General features: G+C 44.8%; 1 protein-coding gene across 2 annotated transcripts in view; it reads left to right on the top strand.

Annotated features, from left to right (window-relative positions):
• MAPK11 (mitogen-activated protein kinase 11) overlaps nucleotides 1-17,524 on the top strand; it is a 57,740-nt gene that overhangs the window by 18,491 nt on the left and 21,725 nt on the right. For both annotated transcript variants that reach the window (XM_082242481.1, XM_082242480.1), the window contains exons 2-4: nucleotides 15,495-15,624; nucleotides 15,860-15,918; nucleotides 17,133-17,244. In XM_082242481.1, the coding sequence (XP_082098607.1) occupies nucleotides 15,495-15,624; nucleotides 15,860-15,918; nucleotides 17,133-17,244 (301 nt within the window). The remainder of the gene's footprint in view (nucleotides 1-15,494; nucleotides 15,625-15,859; nucleotides 15,919-17,132; nucleotides 17,245-17,524) is intronic.

The raw sequence follows: 17,524 nt of genomic DNA, 5'->3' as shown, positions 1-17,524 counted from the left end.
GGCAGCTAATGGATTGAGGTTGAATCCTGACAAGACAAGTACTGTTTTGGGGGGAACAGGGTGTGGGCTGGTGTAGAGGACTCCCTGGTCCTGAATGGGGTAACTGTGTCCCTGAAGGACCAGGTGCGCAGCCTGGGAGTCATTTTGGACTCACAACTGTCCATGGAGGCGCAGGTCAATTCTGTATCCAGGGCAGCTGTCTACCAGCTCCATCTGGTACGCGGGCTGAGACCCTACCTGCCCGTGGACTGTCTTGCCAGAGTGGTGCATGCTCTTGGACTACTGCAATGCGCTCTACGTGGGGCTACCTTTGAAGGTGACCCAGAAACTACAACTAATTCAGAATGCGGCAGCTAGACTGGTGACTGGGAGTAGCCACCGAAACCATATAACACCGGTCCTGAAAGACCTTCATTGGCTCCCAGTACGTTTCCGAGCACAATTCAAAGTGTTGGTGCTGACCTTTAAAGCCCTAAACAGCCTCTGCCCAGGATACCTGAAGGAGAATCTCCACCCCCATCATTCTGCCCAGACGCTGAGGTCCAGCGCCGAGGGCCTTCTGGCGGTTCCCTCATTGTGAGAAGCAAAGCTACAGGGAACCAGGCAGACGGCCTTCTTGGTAGTGGCACCCACCCTGTGGAACTCCCTCCCATCAGATGTCAAAGAAATAAACAACTACCTGACATTCAGAAGACATCTTAAGGCAGCCCTGTTCAGGGAAGTTTTTAATGTGTGACATCTTAGTGTATTTTTGGTCTTTGTGGAAGCCGCCCAGAGTGGCTGGGGAAACCCAGCCAGATGGGCGGGGTACAAATAATAAAGTATTATTATTATTATTATTATTATTATTATTATTATTATTATCACTCCAACTTGCTCAGTTGTCACCCACATTTGCTCTGGCCCACCTTAGTATGCAGACCCTGAAAATGAATGCAGCATTTAGTCCGAGAATTATTTCCTTCCTAATGAGTGTTGGACTGGACCATTAAGACCTGGGTTCAAATCCTCCCTGTGCCATGAAAGCTCGCTGGGATGTCTCTCAGCTTCGTTTTGTTGAAAGGACAAAATTGATATGAAGTCCCTAGCTGTTTGGGAGAGAGGCAGGGTGAAAAGGTAATTAAACAATAAATAAATATACCAAACTTCCTGTTTTGCAATTAGTAAGTTCATAAACTGTGTCACATCTCTTAAAAATTTTAGGACACATCATGGAGGGACTGGCTTTTCTGGTAGAAATGTTTGCCCAGGAGTGACAAGTTGTTTTTGGGTCATCGTCATTTTTTAAAACAAATTCATACAACCTTTGAAAGAGCAGTCTCAGTTAAGTAGCTGCCGTCTGATGTCAGAAGCACTGTGTCAGATACATATTGCACACTGCTGTAACCAAAGTTTAAATTAAGACACAGTGTGTGACGTTAAAAGTACACATAAAAAAAGATTTACAGCATTCGTACTATTCAAACTCTCTTTTTATCTGGGACTTAACCCCACTCCATTCCTGCTACACACACACACACACACCCAAGTACCGTATTTTTCGCCCCATAGGACGCACCGGCCCATAGGACGCATCAATTTTTTGGGGGGGGGAAATAAAGGGGAAAAAAATTATTTCCCCCCCAGGCGCTTGTGGGGCAGGCAGCGGGGAGAAGCGCTCTTCTCCCCGTCTTCCACCTTCAGATCAGGTCCGGGGACAGCCTGGAGACGCGCTGCGTCTCCCTGCTGTCCCCGGAGTGGTGGGGCAGGCAGCGGGGAGAAGCGCTCTTCTCCCCGCCGTCAGCCTCCAAACCACTTCGGGAGACAGCGGGATGGCGGCGTTCCGCCTCCCTCTGTCCCCCGACCTTGTGGGGCTGGTGGTGGGGCTCTCCTGAAGCCTGGAGAGCGAGAGGGGTCGGTGCGCACCAACCCCTCTCACTCTCCAGGCTTCAGTGAAAGCCTGCATTCGCCCCATAGGACGCACCCACATTTCCCCTTCATTTTTGGAGGGGAAAAAGTGTGTCCTATAGGGCGAAAAATACGGTAATTTGAATCATTATGTGAAATAACCAATGATGCAACCCGTGTCCACTTTCATGGGATTCTGTTTCTTTAAGGTGAATGAAATTTCATTGCAATTGAAATGGTTAGGATGGGAAAGCATTTTTTACACTGATGTAAAAAAATAAAATAAATCCTTGCTGCAGAATTCTAAGGGTTGTTACCCAATGCTAATGGACTTCCACTGGTGCAACAGAACTTCCATTTCTTCTCTTCCATGCAGGCCCCTGTGCTCCTCAAAATGTTTTCCAGAGATTTGGGGGGCTCCAGAGCAGCTATTGGGATGTGTAGGGAGAGGGAACTCTGCTGGTGCTGTATTGGATACAACCCAACAGCTGTCGTTTCCTTCCATGAATAAACAGTTTACATTCACAGAGTGGGGCTCTCCCATCTGTCCCTCCCTTCTGTGGCCTGTGCTCACCTGAAAATCTGTGTCTGGAGGACTCTTGGGGACAGTGTGGGACATGGGCTTCAATGTTGGGTGGGGGCTTGGTGGCCATCTCCCACTTTCTTACCTGAAAGGAGGAATAGCTTAGGATCCAAGCAGCTGTTGAATTGCTTCTAAAAATAGCTTCAGATATGTCCTACCTACGTCAATAGCAGTTCTGCATTTATGTGTCAAAAAGTTCATAGATTTGCCACGCATCTACTCAAACTACTGAAACGCAAGATGCACATTGCTCAGAATCCTCTCTGCAGTATGTGTGCTCATTTGCCACGCATGATGTTCTGCACATGGCTATCCCACTTTGCTGCGTGGAAATGTTATCCTACTTGGAAATCTGGTATGCTTTTAAGTGGCCCTAAGTGGCAAGTTTAGGGCTGAGGCATTGGGCTCAGTTGCACAACAACATAATTGCATGTTTCCGCTATGTAGGTCAGCTGAAGACGTATGAGGCCAAGGCTTGTTCTTTGGTTGTGTCTCTGGGAACAGTCACTCTATTGGGGAAAAGGGAAGACTGTGTGCCCAGTGTAGATTAACTTTGGCTTACTTGGTGCTCTGCCTTATATTTGTTGCAATGTTTTGCTTGCATAGACTGTTTCTTGTTCTTTCAGCAGGTGTGGGTGAGGGACTTCTGGCCTTCAAAATGTTTTTGGGCTCCCAGCTCCCATCAGCACCATGTCCAGCAGTCAGACAAATGGGAGTTGCAACATTTGATGGAGCACAAATAAGCTGCCTCTGCCCTTATATCAAGTTTCTGTCTTGTAGCTGTGGGGTGCACGTGTGTGTAAATCTCAGTTGGTCAACCTCCCAATTTATCATTCAGCCTCCAATTTAACATTCGGGGGGTATTTATTCTGCTCTTGTTATCTGAAGCTTATCTTCTTTTTCATAAATCTTCCTCTTTCACATAATTCTCAGTCTGTGAGACTGAGATTTATCCCTTGTTACCCATTAAGGATTTGTGTTTTCCTAATTGCACCTGGTTGTTGTTTTCTAATACCCATGTAACTATGAAAACCATTTGTGTAGTGAGAGTGCCAATTATTTTTTTTCGGGCATAATGATGGAAGGAGAAAACGTGCGGTGCCTCACACACACTGCTCAGCAGGTTTGCAGATGTCCCATTGCTTTATGTATAAAGGAATTCTTGTACCTAATGCCAGGGGGGAAAGAGAGAACATTAAGGGGCAGATTATTTTGAAAAAGGGTGGTGCTTCAAATTTATATATTTTTGTGTCTTCTTTTTGTAATCAGTTACTTGCTTCCAAGGTAGGAGTGAACTGAAAAGAAAGCAAAGAGCTGCTCAATAATGGAAGACTTTGGAGTTGCACCTTTTTCATATCCACTCAATAACTTGTTCATTATCTTCGTTATACAGAGGTGTGTGGCATTCAGAATTCACTGCAAGCAGGCAATGGCATGGAGGAAAATAATAGGCAAACAAGACGGTGTTGGAAGCCTTAGAACTGCTTGCTCTATAAACTTGATTGATTTTACCTACGATCTATAATAGGGTTGCAATTTCTTCAGTTTGTGCCCGCTGCCTGTCATTGATCCTAAACACACTGGTGTTGCCTGGAGACACATAGGGTCCCAACTAAGTGTGCAGCCAGTCATGACGCACAACCCGGAATATACAGGCTTCCCCAAGGAAATGCAGGTCTCTTCTATCAATGGCTCCCTCACTCTTGACTCCAAGTCTAGAGATCTAGGAGCGCATGGTGGAGCATCTTGCGCAAAGCTTGCATACAACAAAAATTCAATCTCCAGAGCCAACAGATAAATAAATGTCAGAAACATAAAGCTTGTCTTTCCAAAACTGCTTGCGGTGCGTAAAATCATGACGAAAGCTAGTCATGTTAAGGGAGTTTCATGTGCTGGTCCCTGTCACTGGCCCTGCCACACGGGCATGGATATGCAGGGAGTGGGGCTAATAATAATAATAATAATAACTTATTTATACCCTGTCCATCTGGCTGGGCTTCCCTAGCCACTCTGGGCAGCTTCCAACAAAATATTAAAATACAGTAATGCATCAAACATGAAAAGCTTCCCTAAACAGGGCTGCCTTCAGATGTCTTCTAAAAGTCTGGTAGTTGTTGTTCTCTTTGAAATCTGGTGGGAGGGCGTTCCACAGGGCGGGTGCCACTACCAAGAAGGCCCTCTCCCTGGTTCCCTGTAACTTGGCTTCTCACAGTGAGGGAACCGCCAGAAGGCCCTCGGCGCTGGACCTCAGTGTCCGGGCAGAACGATGGGGGTGTAGACACTCCTTCAGATATACTGTGTCCTACATTGGGGGCAGGGCCAGTAAGGAAATAAATCTGGAAATAAACCACTATCTGACTTTTAGGAGACATCTGAAGGCAGCCCTGTAGAAGGATGTTAACGTTTGATGCTTTATTGTGTTTTTAGTATTCTGTTGGGAGCTTCCCAGAGTGGCTGGGGCCACCCAGTCATATGGGCAGCGTACAAATAATCAAATTATTATTAATAATTATTATGATTGTTTGAAAGTCTTCACATGGAAAACAGGCGAAGGGGGCTTATGTTACCCAGCATTATGACTGCCACAGCAGCCAACTTGTATAATAGACAGGGGCAGCCCCCCCTCCACCTGAGGCAAAATGGGAATTGCTTCCTTCTGCCGCCTTCGCAGCCATGTCCCAGTCTCCCCTTCCACCGCCACCATGCCCGCCCTCCAACACACCGCAGGAATGCCCTGGCTCTTGCCAAACCCTGGGGGAGCTGGGGTGTGCTTCAAAGTGTTGTTGCTCAGCTTCGCCCCCCGAGGGCGAGGGAAACTTGAGTGGCAATGTGGCATGTGAGAATTTGCAGCAAGACCCAGGGTGTTCTGTAAAGCATTGCCAGAACGCCTCCCTGTCACCGCCAGCGGCAGAAGCGATCGGGCCATTTCTTGTACTTCTGCCGCCTGAGGCGAGTGCATCACCATGCCTCAGGGGCAGGCCAGCTCTGATAATAGCATTTCCTTTAAAAATAATTTGATTGTGTTGTTGTTGTTGTTACATGCTCTCAGAGCTTGGAATATCTGGGAAACAGATGTTTGAGCCTCAGTGATTTTGGCCTCGCCATTAGCTAACTGAAAAACAACCTTCTCTCTGTTTATTTGTGTTATTTGGAGGAATTGTCTGATACGGGTGTAACAGATCAGCAACAATTAAACCGGGAGCCTGCACTGTCACTTTAAAGGCAGCTAAGGGGCAGCTTCAACCTAGCAGTTTGAAAGCACGTCAAAGTGCAAGTAGATAAATAGGTACTGCTCAGGTGGGAAGGTAAACGGCGTTTCCGTGCGCTGCTCTGGTTCACCAGAAGCGGCTTAGTCCTGCTGGCCACATGACCCGGAAGCTGTACGTTGGCTCCCTCAGCCAATAATGCGAGATGAACGCCGCAACCCCAGAGTCGGTCATGACTGGACCTAATGGTCAGAGGTCCCTTTACCTTTACCTTAAGGGGCAGTTTGCTTTACATCAGGGGTCAGCCACCTTTTGGGGCCTGTGGGCACTTTTGCAAGGCAGGGGAACTATGGCTTGGTGGTAGCTCACATGCTCTGTGTATTGAAAGCCCCAGCTTTGAATCACTGAGGTATTTTGAGTTATCTCAAGATTGAGCTTGAGCAAGAGGGCTGAGGAAGGCTTCTGTCTGAGAACCCAGACAGATGCTCTCCATCAGAGTATTCAGCACTGAGCTAAATGGACCAACGCTCTGACTTCGATTAAAGACGTATCAAATGTTTGGCCCCAAATATCAGAAAGATTTCTTCCTTCCCTGCATATTTCCTTGGCTGTTAAGATTGGCAGTGAGGTCATTTCTCGGTAGTCCCACTGCCCTCAGAGGTTTGGGATGTGTGCAACTGCCTGAGAGAGGGCTTCTCTGTGGTAGCCCCTAAGCTCTGGGATTCGCTCCCCACAGCAGTGTGTCTGGGACCTTCATTGCAAAGTTTTCACTGTGTGCTAATGATGCACCTCTGTACTTTGCCTTTGACACCTGAGAGAGCTGTTTTAGCACCCACTCGGTTCTCTTCATTGTAATCTGTTTTCATTGTTTTTAATGCTGTAGTTTTTAAATGGTTGCAACCCATCCTGGGACCTTATAGTGAAGGGTGGATAAGAAATCTAATAAACAACAACAATAACAAGCAGTCATGTTCACATGACTGCTTTGGAGAAGCTAAGAGCAGCTTCTTTTCTGCTCGAGGAACACATTGCGTCCAGGATTATATGCATAACTTTGGTGTGTGAAGGCTGTGGTGTTCTTTGGCTCCCTTTCCTTGTCTTCTTTTTGATTAGGAAGGTTACTGCCATGAGGGTTTGTGTCACATTTTCCGTATTCTTTGCAACTGCCCCGTTTCCCTTCAGGACAAAACTTACCAGATAACCCTAGTTAGATGCTTAACCCTTGCATTAACTTTGCTCAGTTACATAATGCAAATGTACAGAGTTGGGAGGTTTCGAGCTGGGAAGGGGGGGGGAATAGTGTGTTACCATGAGAGTGGTCTTGTTCTATCTCAATCTTGTTTGGTTACTTCAAGGATGGGGAACCAGTCGCTCTCCAAATGTTACTGGATTACAATACTCATAATCCCTGAACATTGGCCATACTGGGTTGTAGCCAATTCTGCTTGGAGAAGACTTGAAGATCTGCTGAAATTTGGCTAATTTTGGTCCATTAATTTTAATGGGTTTAATCCAAAATTTAGTTGGAAACAACCTGCTGGCTGGGACAGATGGGAGTTGGAGTCCAAAAGTATCTCTGGAGGGCCACATGTTCCCTTTTCCTGGACTACTGCATTATCTTAGCTTTGGGTTTCTTTGGCTAGAAGAAGAAGAAGAAGAAGAAGAAGAAGAAGAAGAAGAAGAAGAAGAGTTTGGATTTGATATCCCGCCTTTCACTCCCTTTAAGGAGTCTCAAAGCGGCTAACATTCTCCTTTCCCTTCCTCCCCCACAACAAACACTCTGTGAGGTGAGTGGGGCTGAGAGACTTCACAGAAGTGTGACTGGCCCAAGGTCACCCAGCAGCTGCATGTGGAGGAGCGGAGACGCGAACCCAGTTCACCAGATTACGAGGCTACCGCTCTTAACCACTACACCACACTGGCTCACGATATTTGAGCCCATTGCAGTTACCTTACTGATAAAAGCATCGCAAGCAACCCTATGCATTGGGTTCAGTGCAACATTAGTTTCATAAGCTGTCTTATGATGACAATCTGTTTGTCATTTTAGCATTTGCGTCAACATCCCTTAAAGCAAGGATGAAAAGTGTAGTAACTTTGTAAGTTGCTTCATTCCACCACCACCCAACACAGGAATTAATAAATATTTATTCTTCTCTTCCTCTCTAAGGAGACCAGAGTGCTGTATACTAAAACCAGTAAAACAATACGAAATTGCACATATCCAGTATCCGTTTCACATTTCTCTGAGTGTAGCTGGTGTGTTGCATTATATAGTAGGCAAATACCACTTCCTCTTTGTGTCACATCAGATAAAGAAGCAGTTGTGAAAGGGATAATTAATGTTAAAAGAAATAGTAATACCAGCTTTTAACCCTTAGGCTCCTTAGAAATAAGCCTTTGCAATTTCTAGGAGAAAAGCCTGAGTTAATGGTCTTATTCTGACCAGAACGTCTGTCTTCAAAACCGTTTTTTTAAGATGAGTTTGCATTCCTTATTTGCTGACTTCCACTTTCCTCTCTGAGTAGAAAGAGAAGATTTTCCTGCAGTGGATCACTGTGGACTGAAACATCTGCAAATATTACAAGTTTGAGACTCTGCACAAACAATTGGCTTTGCTACTAGGACTACCAAACCATTAAGGATGTTTTAAATCTGATTATCTGACTTTTAAGGACGTGGGTGGTGCTGTGGTCTAAACCACAGAGCCTAGGGCTTGCTGATCAGAATGTCGGCGGTTCGCATCCCCGCGACAGGGTGAGCTCCCATTGTTCGGTCCCAGCTCCTGCCCACCTAGCAGTTCAAAAGCACATCAAAGTGCAAGTAGATAAATAGGTACCGCTCCGGCGGGAAGGTAAACGGCGTTTCCGTGTGCTGCTTTGGTTTGCCAGAAGTGGCTTAGTCATGCTGGCCACATGACCCAGAAGCTGTCTGAGGACAAACGCCGGCTCCCTCGGCCTACAGAGCGAGATGAGCGGGCAACCCCGGAGTCATCCGCAACTGGACCTAATGGTCAGGGGTACCTTTACCTTTTTTATCTGACTTTTAAATGACAAACCAGTCAATTAATAGTCACATACTATATACTCCAGGGACAAATCAGTGTTTTAGGTCTGCCGTTCAGTGTTGCTCATCACTCTTCTTGGAACTTAAATGAGATGTTTAAATTCAATTTTCTTCCTTCTTTATTTTATTTTATGGACCTTCCTTCAACTGTACATTGCTGTGGCTACTTATTTAGACAGCAAGGCATCAGAAACAACTACAATGACAGTCACTGTAAGGAGCGGAATATTTAAAGCTGCAATCTCATGCACATTAGAACTACTTTAATTGGAGTAACCCCTATTACACTCAGTAGGATTCGTCTACCTGTAAATATGCATATGATCAGGCTGCGTGTGAAAGCTTTCATTTGCTTCTCATTAAGACTGTGCTGATCTTTGCGAAATTCATTGCAAAAAATGAAAGGGTTCTTGTATTTGTGCAGGTTGCTGTTGCTAGGAGCTACCATACAAGTATCAACAATGACATTGCAAGACGGCATGAGCAGATAAAACACCCAATCCTTTTCTCTATTTCCAGCCCTTAAAAAACCCAGGATGTACTGCTTAGTGCTCCACCTGCAGTCCAGTGCAGATTTACTTGCAAGCAGAGTGGCTATGTGTCCTACTTAACAGAGGGCAGCCTACTACTAGAATAGCTGTCAAAGGACAGTCCTCTCTTTGAAGGCAACCTCAGTTTGGAAACTGCCCAGTCAAATGGTTAGAAGGAAGATCAGAAACCTTGAAGTTGTCCAACATTTAGTATCAGGTCTTCCCATTCTACAGTGGTACCTCGGGTTACAGACCCTTCAGGTTACAAACGCTTCAGGTTGCAGACTCAACTAACCCAGAAATAGTACCTCGGGTTAAGAACTTTGCTTCAGGATGAGAACAGAAATCGCGGTGCGGTGGCAACGGGAGGCCCTATTAGCTAAAGTGGTACCTCAGGTTAAGAACAGTTTCAGGTCCAGAACGAATTAAGTTCTTAACTGTATTTCTGAATTTTCCTCTGTACATATCGATTAGCATACACAAACCTATGTAACTCTGCATGTTTTGCCTTCGATGATGATTCTTCTTCTTCTTCTTCTTCTTCTTCTTCGGGTAATGGGTGGTGAGGTACTGGTATTTCTTCACTTTTAGTGATGTATAAGTGGGCACCCTACCTGAGATTAATTTCCATTTTTAAAAAGGTAAAGGACCCCTGACAGTTAACTCCAGTCGCAGACGACTCTGGGGTTGTGGCGCTCATCTCGCTTTACAGACCGAGGGAGCCAGCATTTGTTCCGAGTCATGTGGCCAGCGTGACTAAGCCGCTTCTGGCGAAACCAGAGCAGCGCACGGAAACGCCATTTACCTTCCCACCAGAGTGGTACCTACTTATCTACTTGCACTTTTTGGCATGCTTTCGAACTGCTAGGTTGGCAGGAGCTGGGACAGAGCAACGGGAACCACCCGTGTCCCATTACTTCCAAGTAAATATGACTAAGGAGAACGTCGTTTGACCCAACTATGAGGGAGAGAAAGCGGAACAGGACAAAGCAATGATTTTGCAACTCCAGGTTACCTCTGTGGCAGTGGGATGGGTGCAGAATGATTCCCCTTGCCACCTACTGGGCTGGAGGAGGGAAATGAGTGGGATTCCTTCAAGATAGTAGTGGTTGGTAGGCAGCAGTGCTTACCTGACTTCCCATCAGCAATGGACCATGGATGAAATACTCTTGTTTCTGGCTACCCTGTTGTGGTTTGTTTGGTGAGAGAGGAACCACAAGCACAGGCTGGAGATGTAATGCCAACGCCAGCCGCTCCGTGGCTCGTTTCCTTGCTCAACTAATAAAGGAGCAGAATAGGAGCTCTCCGCCTTTGTGCGCACCAGCAATGCAGCTCATGTGCATATTTGCTTAACTATGATTTATGGCTTAGCATGCATTCAGATGCCACCATTACATGGTCAAAATTAACATGGTTAAGGCAAGCCAAGGGGGAAATCTTGCAGTACAGATAGATTGGCAGAGTTTAAGCCCCACGCTAGGCCTTTGTTCTCTTTTGTGCTTTCTAGCCAGAAAAGCCATTATCATTTAAGATTATGAAAGATCATTTTACCCCTTATGTGCCCAGTCAATCACTCCTCTCTGCAGGTGAGGTCCTCCCGCAGATAACCCATTTTATCAGGAGTTCTGTTCTGCACAGAACCTTTTCATGTTCTGGCACCTACACTTTGGAATTCCCTCTCCTTCAGTATTAGGCAGGCTTTGTCTATCCAGTGTGTATCTGCGTTGGAACTGTGTTCAGCTGTTTTATCACTTTTATGTGGATGCCACCCTGGCCTCCTTTGGAAGGAAGCAGTGCCAGATTTACGTATAAGCTAAACAAGCTATAGCTTAGGGTCCCACTCTCTTGGGGCCCCCCAAAAATTAAAAGGGAAAAAAACCCCTGGATGTACATTTCCAAAATATAAGATAAAAAACAAATAAAATAAAACCTACATACAGCAACGGTGTTTTGTGTTGTGTAGGCTTCTATGATGTAAGTAATGTAGGGTGCCTACATTCTGCATGTGCAAATGGCTTTAGATGCCTATTAGGTTAAGGTTACCAGATTTTTTTCAATGAATCCGGGGACCTTTTTAACTTCCTACTAAATAGATGGATTTTGTCAGGGGTCTGATTTCTAAATCTGGGGACTGTCCCCGGGAAACGGGGATGTCCGGTAACCTTAATTTGAAGGCATTCTGTGCACACAATAGGCCAGCTAGATCGAGTCAGCTAGGTGCATAGTGTTGTGGGCCAAAAATGGCTTATCTTCTGAGTTTACGCCAATAAGACTCAGAGACAAGAGGAGTTAGGGGTCTATTATTGTTTACTGCTAGGCAATAGGTTACAGTCCAATTGTTTCGCAAGGGTCGGGGCGGTGGTATTTATCACATTTCAAAAAAAGGATTTCAATTTTCACCAATCATGTACATCATTACCTCATTTCATGTTTAATACACATGCGCAATAAGCATTAGCAATTTCTGTTGATTCAGCGTTGATTCCCAGCGATCTCTGTTAAAATACTAACTTCTGTTACATTGTGTTAATATGCATGTTGGGAACCTGTGTTATCCATTTGCACCATGTATCAACTTATGTTCTAGCTTATGAGCAGTATCTTTGTGATTCATATATTAGCTGTACTTCTGCCCCAATGGGGGAGGCAGCTTGCGAAAATCATCAGTTTCATAAAGCAACGGGTTACCATAACATCTCTGTTAGAGGCACACTCAAGGATTTATAGGGGTTCACATTATCCTATTTATTGTGGATTTTTGGGCCCCCACCACAATAGGACAAAAGCCTTTTGGTATTTAGGCTGTGGGCTGTTAGGCTGCTGAACGGAAAATAATACAGTGGTACCTCGGGTTACATATGCTTCAGGTTACATATGCTTCAGGTTACACACTCCACCAACCCAGAAATAGTGCTTCAGGTTAAGAACTTTGCTTCAAGAAAAGAACATAAATTGGGCTCCGGCAGCACGGCAGCAGCAGGAGGCCTCATTAGCAAAAGTGGTGCTTCAGGTTAAGAACAGTTTCAGGTTAAGTACGGACCTCCGGAACGAATTAAGTACTTAATCCGAGGTACCACTGTACAGTGGACGCTCGGGTTGCAAACGTGATCCGAGTGGGATGCACATTCGCAAACCGCAGCAGCACTTCTGCGCACGCACAGGTTGTGATTCAGTGCTTCTGCACATGTGCAAAGTGCAATTTAGCGCTTTTGCGCATGCGCGACTCCCAAAACCCAGAAGTAACCCGTTCCGGTACTTCCGGGTTTCAGCAGGTCCGTAACCCAAAAAAACACAACCTGAAGCGTCTCTAACCCGAGGTATGACTGTATAGTGCAACTGACTTTCGGGGTTGGTGTGTTGTGCGACAAGCACACAGAGTGCAATGAGATTGAGTGTTTGGGGGGGGGAGGCAGGCTCGGTTAATTTCATTGTGCATAGGTTGTACATCGACAATACAGTGGTACCTTGGGTTAAGTACTTAATTCGTTCCGGAGGTCCATTCTTAACCTGAAACTGTTCTTAACCTGAAGCACCACTTTAGCTAATGGGGTCTCCTCCTGCTGCTGCGCCGCCAAAGCACGATTTCTGTTCTCATCCTGAAGCAAAGTTCTTAACCTGAGGTACTATTTCTGGGTTAGCGGAGTCTGTAACCTGAAGCGTATGTAACCTGAAGCATATGTAACCCGAGGTACCACTGTAAAGGTATTATTATTATTATTATTATTATTAGTCTTTTGCATAGGTAAGGTTGTGGGAATCATTACAGCAAACACAGCATCTGCATCATAAGGAAAGGAGTTGTGCAGCTACCTGCTGATAGGAGATGGGGTTGACAAGAAAATGTTAAGGTTTTGAATCATCAAGGCCTACATTATCAAAGCCTCAAGCATTTATATTGAAGGTTTGTTTATTGTCAGTGGCGCCTAAGGCAACCTTTTATAGCCTTGTAAGCTGGTTGGCTTTAATTAACGATGCACATGAGAAGGCTGCATGCAGCATGCCACTGTTTGGCAGGCGTAATTAACACTCGATACACCTAGACAGGGTGGCAGACTCCGTAATTAATAGAGGCTCCTGTCTGTTCACCAGGGGCCCAGAATCCAGATCTAAGTGCTCCCTATGGAGTCTTGATTTGGGGACCTGGGAGATAGGAAGCCAAATTAATGATGCTAATTCTCTGGGTGTTTGTCATGGCAGATGGGAGCGACAGATATCACCTGGGGAGAATGCCTGTGGTAGGTTCTCAAAATAAATACTTATTTGAGGAGTTTTCTGTAAAAGGTTGCTATGTTAAGATAATGAAAGAAATAAGTAAGTAAGAACCTTCCCCCCACAAATGACATTTGCTTATTTTGGAAATATATAGCCATCAAACAAGATATTCGGGTCCGGTCAATGAAAGAGAAACTGTAAGCTGCTCAGCAGACCTTAGGAGAATTGCTAGCTATCTCTCTATCTGTTTTGATTCTCCAAGGTTGATCCTGTCAGCATCTGCAAAGGCCTGCTATTGTCCCAATAGCAGCTGCTTGTTTCTGGGTTTTTATCCGCTGGTGTGGTGAGGTTATTGAGGTTGAAGTCTGTTACTCAGTTTGGTTAAGTTTATTATTGCTCTTTTCTGTTTTAGAAGTACAGAAGTGTCCTTGGTCCTGTTGATGCCGGTAGGGTTATATTTAGCAATGTCGTTCCCTGTTTCTGTCCCAGCATTCTTGTCTCAGTTTTTACTTGACCTGATGCAAGACTTGGGTACAGATGTGCAGGTCTGGGTCGATTCGCCAGGCCATCGTTTTGGTGTGATGCCATAACAAACACTGAACTGGAGCAAGCACCCAGTTCACTTGCTTTATTTACCTTAACAGCAGCCGATTAAAAGGAGTTCAAAATAGTTTGTTGTTTGAATGTTTGCTTTTACTTCAGCAGCGTATTTGTTAATGGATCTTTAATGATAAATGTGTGTACAGTGTGGGGAACCCTGAATAATATTTGAGATTTGTTTTTCCCCATATGAAAGGAATGAAGGATTATAATAACAGTTAAGTTCAAAAAGAAATACCCCTAAGCATTTTGTGAATCTTTTTCTTTTGTCCATTTACTGTATTTATTTTCCGCGATTTGAACTATAAAATGAGTCAAAATGAGAATACCTAAACATTTTCTCTCTTTTTTTGGAAAAAAAGCACTGGACATCTTAAGGCAGCCCTGTTTAGGGAAGCTTTTAATGTTTGATGTATCACAGTATTTTAATATTCTTTTGGAAGCCGCCCAGAGTGGCTGGGGAAACCCAGCCAGATGGGCGGGGTATAAATAATAAATTCTTATTATTATTATTATTATTATTATTATTATTATTATTATTATTATTATTTATGGACAACTTGCTGATTTGCTACCAGGCCAGGTTCAAGGTGTTACTATTAGTATATAAAGCTCTTAACAACTTGGGGCCAGTTACCTACGATATCACCTTACCCTACAGATGCCCACTCAACCACTTTGATTGGTGGAATTGGCATTACCTCAGGTGCCACATCATAAGGGACGCGGGTGGCGCTGTGGGTTAAACCACAGAGCCTAGGACTTGCCGATCAGAAGGTCGTCAGTTCGAATCCCCGCAACGGGGTGAGCTCCCGTTGCTCGGTCCCTGCTCCTGCCAACCTAGCAGTTCAAAAGCACAAAGTGCAAGTAGATAAATAGGTGCCGCTCCGGCGGGAAGGTAAACGGCGTTTCCATGCACTGCTCTGGTTTTCTTAGAAGTGGCTTAGTCATGCTGGCCACATGACCCGGAAGCTGTACGCTTGGCCAGTAAAGCAAGATGAGCGGCGCAACCCCAGAGTCGGCCACGACTGGACCTAATGGTCGGGGTCCCTTTACCTTTACAGGTGCCACATCATACCTATTCGGCATTTGTAGGAACTTGATCATTTAGTGTGGCAGCACCTGCACTTTGGAACTCCTTGCCTTTGAGCTTAAGCAGATGCCTTAACTCTACTCTTTTTGGCACCCGCTAAAACATTCCTGTTTAGACAAGCTGGTGCTTAGAAAATTGAGGTAACTTTGATCTTTTGAATGTTTTAAAGTAGTGTTGTTATTTTTTTCTTGATTTTACTCTCTTTTGCAAGCCGCTTTGAGGGTTGGTTTGTTTTTGTTTACAATCAAACAATGTATAAATTTTATAAAATATAGTAAAATTCCTTTTCTTTTCTTTTGCATTTGCATTTGTTTCAGTTCAGCATATGATACCAAAACAAGGCAGAAGGTGGCAGTCAAGAAGCTTTCGAGACCTTTCCAGTCCCTTATTCACGCCAGAAGAACCTACCGGGAGCTTAGATTACTGAAACACATGAAACACGAAAACGTGAGTGGAACAGGCTGTGCGAATTGCGAATAATGAGCTTGTAATCCATCTAATCATTTAGTTTTATTAAAATGTTCATCGGTCAGACACAACTAACTTCATTAGGTTTTGGCATACCTTATCCCGTGCCGGGCTGCCATTATCCTTCATTTTAGATTCGAAACTGGTAAGTAGAGATAGCGGTGCCACACGCATTTCTCCAGATAAAATAAAAACCCCTCTTCTTCTGTTTCAGGTTATAGGATTACTAGATGTTTTCACACCTGCGGCGTCAATAGAAAATTTTAATGAAGTGTAAGTAAAGTTTGACCTAAACTTGTTGGCAAGCTGCGAAGATAAACGGCCAGCCCAAGTTATGCATGCCTAAGTCTTGTTTATTTCTATAGAAAGTATGCGCTCACCTGTGTTCCGCTGACATCTGTAGACCCTGAAAGCAGTAGCGGGCAGTGTTGGCGATGTGGGGCTGCGTTGCTCGCCCAACCTTCCCGCAGCCGGATTGTACTAACAGTATCTGTAACCTCCTTGGCCTTCGTTTCTCAACTTTCGTACACTTGGCTTAATCCTGCACTGAACTCTGTTGGTAGGAGCCAAAGTTTTGCTTCCTCCCGTGGGAAATGTCAGAGGAAGGAAACATTGGGTGCGCTCCTGCGATTCCAGAAACCTTACGCTGAGTTCAGTTTCCCTTAGCCACAGTTTGTGACAACCGAGTCTTCATATTTTTCCCATTCCTCAGTTTTGTGACCATATATAATGCATGGAAGTCACATTCTTGGAATCATAGAATCATAGAATCATAGAGTTGGAAGAGACCACAAGGGCCATCGAGTCTAACCCCCTGCCAAGCAGGAAACGCCATCAGAGCACTCCTGACATATGGTTGTCAAGCCTCTGCTTAAAGACCTCCAAAGGAGACTCCACCACACTCCTTGGCAGCAAATTCCACTGTCGAACAGCTCTTACTGTCAGGAGGTTCTTCCTAATGTTTAGGTGGAATCTTCTTTCTTGTAGTTTGGATCCTTGTAGTTTGGATTCTTGTACAGTGGTGCCCCGCAAGACGAATGCCTTGCAAGACGAAAAACCCGCTAGACGAAAGGGTTTTCCGTTTTTCGATACACTTCGCAAGACGAATTTCCCTATGGGCTTGCTTCGCAAAATGAAAAAGTATTGCGAGTCTTGCGATTTTTTTCGCTCCCCCCCCCTTTTTCTAAGCCGCTAATAGCCTTTTAGCCGCTAAGCCTTTAATAGCCGCTAAACCGCTAATTGCGCTAAGCCGCTAATAGGGTTGCTTCGCAAGACGAAAAAACCGCTAGACGAAGAGACTCGCGGAACGGATTAATTTCGTCTTGCGAGGCACCACTGTAGTTTGGATCTTACTTGTGTCTGGAAGCACGGCTTGTAGAGCCTCACCAGGAGACCCTGTGTACCAGTTCTTTTCAAAAAAAGCACTGATACATTAAAAAAAGACTTTAGAAGCAATTGGATGTCATCTGAATGCTTTGTATTTACAGGTACCTTGTCACAAATTTAATGGGTGCTGACCTGAATAACATTGTGAAGTGCCAGAAACTGACAGACGACCATATACAGTTTCTTATATATCAGTTACTTCGAGGGCTTAAGGTAAAACCTATGGAGGGAGGGGGGAAAACATACTTGAGCTGAAACACAGGATGAAACATCTCTTAAGATAATGCCTGCTGCTCATGTTACTTGTATGTCCTTATTATGTATTCTACAAAAGCCTTGCCCAACAGAAAATACTTCTTGGGTAAGCACTCATAGGTTTTCCCATACCTGCTTGTGTTTAAAACAACATTTTAACCCTTAGTTAATTGATTTGATCAACCTGTTCAAAATATTGGTTAAACACTGCAGCTCAGTGTGCCACACAGATGTCAGC

This window comes from Podarcis vaucheri, assembly GCF_965113315.1.
Source record: "Podarcis vaucheri genome assembly, contig: SUPER_10_unloc_1, whole genome shotgun sequence".
NCBI classification, from domain to species: Eukaryota; Metazoa; Chordata; class Lepidosauria; order Squamata; family Lacertidae; genus Podarcis; species Podarcis vaucheri.
Note: the sequence above shows the minus strand (reverse complement) of the source record. Positions and strands in the feature narration are given on the sequence as shown.